Source organism: Drosophila suzukii, chromosome 2L (genome assembly GCF_043229965.1).
Source record: "Drosophila suzukii chromosome 2L, CBGP_Dsuzu_IsoJpt1.0, whole genome shotgun sequence".
NCBI lineage: Eukaryota > Metazoa > Arthropoda > Insecta > Diptera > Drosophilidae > Drosophila > Drosophila suzukii.
Window position 1 is genome coordinate 21,405,860 of NC_092080.1, and position 7,491 is coordinate 21,413,350.

Sequence of the window (7,491 nt, forward strand, 5' to 3'; positions counted from 1 at the left end):
TGAATGCTCTCACCCCGATTTTGTATGCAAATTATTAATTTATCCTCTCCGCGACATTGCTTAAACTTAGGTGATTTCAATTGATTTTACGTAATTTATTGAGCATGCACTTAGTTCCAGAGGGAATTCCGCATTTTGTATATTTCTCTTAATTTTTTCGCAATTTCGACTTGAATTTTTGCATTAAGAAAAGTAAAAGAAAAGTTAAATATCCTTGTAAGTTTATGTGTATTTGTTGAGGTACTATAAATAATAGTTAATACTTTTTTTATATAAATGCTAAATGAATAAATATTTTCTTTACTTTTGTAAGATAATACTAAACATTCAAATATACCACTCTCAAATAAAGAATACAAATCTTAATATTCCCAAAAAGAAAAAACACACGCTATTTAGTTCTGTAAATTCTCTATATGATTTTCAAACTGCCCGCCTAATACTTATCGGTCTATCGACATGCGCCCTAAAGTGCGCTGGTATTTTTTGGTATTTTTATATGCAAGCAAAAAATCCCTGTCAATGCACTAACGCTGGACACACACGGTTACACTACAGAGAAGATGACGCCGATTTTGGCAATTAAACATTAAAAAACATTAAAATTAAGCATTAAATATAAGCTAAAAGTTAATAAAAGCAGCTTGTGCGTGAGTGGATAAAGCACGGCGGTTTGCAAACGAGCGAACATCACATATTTCTCCAGCGAAACACCCACAAAATGCAGCAATCCGTGCAGGCGACAAATGCGGTTTCTGGCGGGGATGCTCTGCTCCCACTGCGCGCCTGCAGCACAGCCGGCTGCAAGGTGGCCACCGTTGTGGACAAGACCAAGCGAAAGACCGCCCAGTTCGTCTCCGCGCCTTACATAATGCCCAAGCCACTGGTCGTCAACGGGCACACGTCGGTCTTCCAAGTGGGCGGCGAGATGGCAAAAATGGGCGACATTCCAGCACTTTCCCACTTAAGCGGAGGCGAAGGTGGTCAACCCATCTATCGGATAAAGCCGGGAACACATGCTCATGTCATCAACTATGTACTCATCGACGAGGGATCCGATTCGCTGGAGAAGGCCAGGTCCGGTGACCAGGAGGCGATGCGCCTGCTGTTGGAATCGCAGCGCGACAGTGCTGTTACCAAGCTGCAAAAGCTGATCGCCAATCACCGGGGCTTACAGACCTCGACCACCGCCACCCCTTCCTCGCCAGCGCCAGCTCGTCCTGTGCCCGCAATCTCAACTCCTGGAGGCACTTCCGTAGCCAGTGGTCATGTTACCACTCCCCAGATCCATCCTGACTTCTCCATTGCCAGCGTTGAGGGAGCAGTTCCATTTTCCCGAGCAGCTCCGGCCTCCCTGGTGAACACTTCCGCTCCAGCTCCTTCGGTTGCATCATCAGCTGCTAGTGCACTACCAGTCGACTCCGTGGATCGCCTTCAGGCAGAGCTCATCGAGCTGCGACGCACGGTGGCCCGTTTGGAGGAGGGTCGCCGCTAGATTACATAGTCCCTTTTCCGGGAATATACTTAAGTTCAACCAACTACGCTTAAGACAAAATTTAGCGCCCTAATTATTACTAACCTAAGCATATGAGATCTTGTTTATTCAAATAAAGTGTATATTTCGTAAAAGACCTTGTGTGTTTTTATAAACGTTTGCATTGATCAAGGAAAATACTTTTTCTAACTGAGGTAAGAAACTAGCGAAGAGCATGTTAAAAAATCCAATAAATCGGCTTCTCAATATAATATAGATTAATTGAAAAATAAATTATTCACGTATGAGTTTACATCAACATAAAGGCTATGGTCAGACGATCTAATTGGCTTAACGAAAATATTTATAAATATAATTATAATTATTCACAAGAGAAAATAAAAGTTTGGGATTTATTTTCGTAAAAAACAAGATGTTAGATGTTAGAGTGGGTGTTAGAGATTGTAAACGATTAGAAATGATTTTGAATGTTAAAGTAATTGTCATTACATCCACTCCTTCAATGTAATATTAGAAAATGGAAAAATAGGGTAAATCATTTGAAGAACGCCTCGAAATTAATAAGCTTTGGCAATATAAAACCACCCTCGTCCCTAAAACCCTTCTTTGGCGAAATCATGTCAGTAACAAATCGGGTATTAATTTCTGGCAGGCAAACAGGCCAAACATCAAAGCACTGAGGTTCAAGGTGGAAGTGCCGAGCTGCAGACCTGTCCAGAGGGAAGATATCAGCAACAGTCAGGCGGTGTGCGGTCGATCCCAGTTTCCGATTCCTGGAAAGGCTTCACGATCCCCAAGCCATCGAGGGGGGGACAAGACAGGGGGCATAACATCCAAATGGCCAACTGCGCCCGGCCAATTCTGCAATGGCGGTTACTCTCGGTTTTAGGCAAGTAGTGAAACCATCCCAACCTTTTGAGTCGCTCTTTCGGCTTGCGCTTACCCCTGCCCTTAAAAAATCGCCATTTTTCGAAGTTAACATTTTTATGCTGGCAAAAAGTGAAGCGACCGCGTCGGGTATTAAGGGGCCGTAAATGTGGCATTTTATGTGTCATCAACGGAGGCGGCGGCGGCGCTCTCGATCCGAGCGCGAAAGCCTTGCAATCGAACGTAAATTAACTTTTATTGGTGGCAAATGCGGAGTTCTGTCCCGGCTCAGCCATCAACTTATCCCAATCCCTGCCCCATGAAAGGTGTCCCAATGGATGTCCCTCAATGGGCGGGGATCCACATAAGCATCTAAAAGTGCTCCGTCGAACCAAATCCCTAAATTAATTTCGTTACATTCATGGACTTTCGTAAAAATACAATCACGGATAAGCCAAAAAATAAAAAAGCATTTATTTTGCCTGATATATGTATGTTTTAATTAGGCCAAATTCATGAGTTAATATTAATGTGATTTTAAACTAAGAAAAAAAAACAGCAATACTAATGTAACTATATTGGGACAATCAGGGGTACACAGAAATGGCAAGCATCCATTCAGCGAAAATTTCTTGTGGCATCTAAATATCTAAGTTTAATAACTTTATTAATTTATTTTCTGATGCCACTTTTTTTAGTTAACAAACTAAACCATTTTGGTTTAAAAAAAGTTAATTTATTTAAAATTATAATTAGTTGATTTAGTTCTAAAAAAGATTTAACCACTTCTATTAATGGTGTATTGTTAAAAATAGCATTTTTATAATAATAATGATAATAATTAATATCACAATGCAATATTTTCAAATTATCTATACGATTTTTGGCGAGCAGTTCAATTTTTCATAATTATTAAAATATATTAGATAAGTTCAAATAATTTAAAATGTCGGCTAACATAGTTTTTTTATTCCCTTCCAGAGGATATTATGATTGTGTTCTTAATATACCACGGAAACTGTAGGTGATGGCACAAAAGTTTGTATGGGACGTTTACTCAGGAGGGCACAATTATCAAGGAAAATTAGACAAGATTTCTGGAAATTTTACCAAAGTTCAATTATGTGTTCCTACTTAATAAGAGCTTTTCAAATTGATATTTACAAAGGGAAAAACAAAATCATCGAGTTGGTGACCACCGACTGTATCAAAAGAATTCTTCAGGGATAAGTAAACATATAAATTTATGTGTGTTTGTATAGGTGGCCAGCAGGTACAGGCGCAACTACTTAGCCGGCGAAGATCAGGACTCAATTGTGGGGACACGGCGGCCGAATCAAATTCGATACGCCAGCGAGGCCCCAGAAGTGATCCTCGCCGGGGTTGTATAAAAAGTAACGAATGTGCGCAATAATAAAAATCATTAAAATAAAAATGTTTATGAGAAGGCATAAACACGACTTTATGGAGGGAGCGAAAAGGAGTTGGCGGCGGCCAGGGGATCGGGCATGGAGTTGGGGCACTTGATGGCCGAGATGGCTGGACAGAAAGTCACCTGAGGACCGATGGTCAGGGGATCGCGGGACGAGAGTGTCAATGGGCAGAAGTACCTGGTGTTTCGGGGGGGACGAAGAGTACTCCACAGACACGAGAGCCAGCCGGCCGGGTTTTTGGGATGCTAACTCATTTTGGCGGCGGCTTCTGCCGAGGAACTGAGACGGAACCTCGACTGGAGCCTGAGGCTCCAGCTCCAGGAGCCGAGCTGGGGACCAGGGGACTGGCGGGGCGAGGAGCAGGCGCAGGCGCTCGGCTCAAAAATAATTTGCAATTTCTTGGAAACTCACTTTTGCGCTGCCTGCGCGAACTTCGCTGCTGTCGTCGCTGGCGCAGCTTCTCAAGAACCTTTAGTGGATAAAAGGTGGCGGCGAACAGTGCAGAGGGCACTGAGAAAAATGGGTAATAACATGAGGAATAATTTTACATTAAAAACTCTTACTTTAGAGATTTGCAAATATCCTAAATAATGGTTTTGAGTGGCACTAATAAGCCAATTTGAACAATGTTTTCAGAAATAATTTTACATTAAAGGTAAAACCTGTCTTAAACTAAATTCTAAAATATTAATTTCAAAAGTATGAACAATTTTGAACAACAAATATTATAGTATAATTTAGTCGAAGTAGTTTACTTGATCATATAGAGAATAAATCAGAGATCTGTGGATGTTCTAAATGAAGATTTTTAAGGGTATTTTAAACAAACTCATGAACAATACAAGTTTTAATCACTTCAGTTAAAATAACAATTCTTTTTCCAGTTTTAATAAAAGAGTTAAACCAAATTAGTTTTTTAGATTGACAATTTTTAAATTCAAAATTTTTTAAGAATCAAAAGCTTATAAAAAGACTTGGTTTTAAACCCAAAACCAAGTTAGGTTTTCTAATTTCTTTGAGTGCTGGGCTGGTAAGCCGAGGTGGCCGTAATGAAAATTAAAATACGAAACACTCAGCCAAAGGTCGGGCTGGTTCGGTTGGGTTGGTCGGGAGAGCCAGGAGCCAATGAGCGGTACAGGGTGTCCTCTGTCTGAGGAACCCCCTCCGGAGGCTCCGGCTGGTGAGTCGCTCGCTCGGATTGCTTGTCGTTATCTTGTCATGTCAAAATGGTCTTACGAAAATGTATCTTTTGTATTCCAAGTGCAAATGAGCAGCACAGATACAAAACAACAACGTGCTCCTCCCGCCCTTCACCCCTCTAGGGGATCGACCACCCCTCCCCGCCCATGGACACAGTGGTCAGCATTTTGTTTCGCGTCTTTTTCGCCCAACTCGATTTTTATTTGTTTTGCTCACTCGCAATTTTTATGCCTTTATTGTGTTTACTTTTTGCCTTCGCCGCTGCCTTTTGGCCGCAAATGCTTTTAAGACTTTAAGACTTTTTAGTTTGTAGTTGAGCGTACAAATTTGTGGGGGAACAGGATCGGGATCGGGATCGGGATCGCCAGTGAGTATCTGTATCTTTTGCAGTGACGCTCGCTTAGTGGCTGAATGCTGATGCTGATGATGACACAACATGAAAAGGTAAAGCACGCTGAAAAATATTAAATACGCTACGTCGCTGCCTCTTGACAGCGGACGTAAATTTGCTTTTGCCCCTCCAACTCCACCTCCACCGCCCTCAACGCCCCTGCCCTCGGATTGTTTAATTGCACATGAGATCGGCGGGACTGGAACTGGGAACTGGGAACTTGGACTTAAACCTTAACTTAAACTTGGGACTGGAGCGGAGAAACGGAGAAAGAGCCTCGGAGGACCGCGCGGCAATTAAAATAGAGTGTAAGTTAAGGATGCATAAAACGCTCATCTTTATGAAGCCCTATATTGTCATTCCCTCTCCGAATACTTGGATCCCAGTCCCAGCTTCACTGGTCGGGATGTAATGGCCTGATTTGCCGGTGGCAATAATGCATAGTTGGAGTTTCATCGGTTTCACGGAATTCAGATTCACAGATAAGTAGCTGATTACTCAACCTTCGAGGATTCGGCGTCGAAACTCCTTTGAAACTGCTCCGCACTTCCCTTGAATTAGTTTATGGTCCTTATAACAGCGAGGTAAATAAAATAATTATTTACATTTAAAACAGGAACTTTTTTTTACAAATATCCCTCATTTGTTTAAATTAAAAAATTAACATTTAGTTTTCTCTGGAATTGTAGGGTGTCATATCAATCTTTGTGGTATGGGGGCCAACATTTTAAAGCCTTTAACGATTTTAAAGTAAGTTATTATTATCCATATGCTTACTTGGGCCATTTGCAATTTGTAATTGAAGCGGTATTAATCAGGCCTTATAAATGTATATATATCTTATAAATCAAAATTGCAATTCTGACAATTTGTTTCTTCCGCAAATTCTAAGTTCGTGTTGCTTAAAGGACAACGTCGCAACTTCTCTCGATTTCAATTTTGAAATGTGTCAAATTTGCGGGCAAATAAATGAAGTTAATTAAATTTCACATGGGCCGCAAAAGACCGAATATCCATTGTGCATGTGAAGTCAAAATCAAATCTTGCATATCGCCGCCCCCACACAGACTTGACTTGGCACCCAAACAAATCCCAAAGCTGAACCCAAAAAAAAGAAACACATGTGAACGAGTTTAGAAGCATAACTTGCTCCCATTTCCCACAATTGCCCAATTGTTGTTTGCGACGGAGTCAGAAATGCACTGAAAAAAAGTAATTATTTATTTAGAAAGCAGGAAAAAGTATCTTTATAAGATCATTAGTGTATGTTGATATATACGTATGTCATTTAATGGAGTATTCAAAAAACATTATTAGTATCTAACTTAAATTTCTTTTTAATGGGATTGTCTAGTTACTTTGATTTGTGAAAAACATATTTCTTAAAGTTTATTGCAACTTAAAAGGAATCATTCCTAGAATATCAATCTGTCTTGTACAAATGTTAAATAAGGAAATTGTTTATGTTTTATTTAAGAAATCCTTTCTGTAAGTGGACAAGATCGTTGTAACTATGCAGATTATCATACTAAATGGAGTGCTAAAATTAATCTTCAAAACGGAAATCTGAAATAAGTATTCCTCCTGACATTTTTGAGAGTGTACTTTTAAGCAGGAGATCGTTTCCTGCAGTGCCCCCCAAAACGAAGTCAACAAAAAGAGCAAAAGCTCTTTCCTCTGAGGAGAATAACAACTTGCTGGGCCTGTCAGCATCGTTCTTCGCCCTTCCCATTCCCCATCGTTGTCTTCGTCCTACCGCATTCTAAGTTCTATTGGCACAAAGACCGAGTTTTGCTTTGCGGTTCTTCGCTTTGACTTTTCCCATGTATCCCAGGCCGAGTGTCTGTGCAGATACAGATACGGATGTATCTGTTAGATACGCTCCGCACACACAGATGCAGCGAAACTCGTTTTGCGATCTGGGTCCATGGGCTTGGGATGATAGGTACTCCCAGGCCCCCGCCCCCCTCCATCCCGCCGAAGGCCCCATCACTTTCGTAGCGCCCTCCTCAGCCGGCATAGTTTGCATTTTCAAGGTCGATCTGCCTGCCCTGCACATGTATCTGTATCTCGCACTGGCCTCTTCTGCAGAATTTCGCCTTTTG

At 41.1% G+C, this 7,491-nt stretch overlaps 1 protein-coding gene across 1 annotated transcript; it reads left to right on the forward strand.

Annotated features, from left to right (window-relative positions):
- Nucleotides 1–530: 530 nt before the first annotated feature.
- On the forward strand, nucleotides 531–1,629 carry Boh2 (Buddy of Hmr 2). The gene has a single exon (XM_017083114.4). The coding sequence runs from the start codon at nucleotides 722–724 to the stop codon at nucleotides 1,493–1,495; it is 774 nt and encodes a 257-aa protein (XP_016938603.3). The 5' UTR covers nucleotides 531–721; the 3' UTR covers nucleotides 1,496–1,629.
- The last annotated feature ends 5,862 nt before the right edge of the window (nucleotides 1,630–7,491 follow it).

What these genes read in the sequence shown, in the direction of transcription:
- Boh2 (XM_017083114.4), top strand. Translation starts at nt 722, where the DNA reads ATGCAGCAATCCGTGCAGGCGACAAATGCGGTTTCTGGCGGGGATGCT.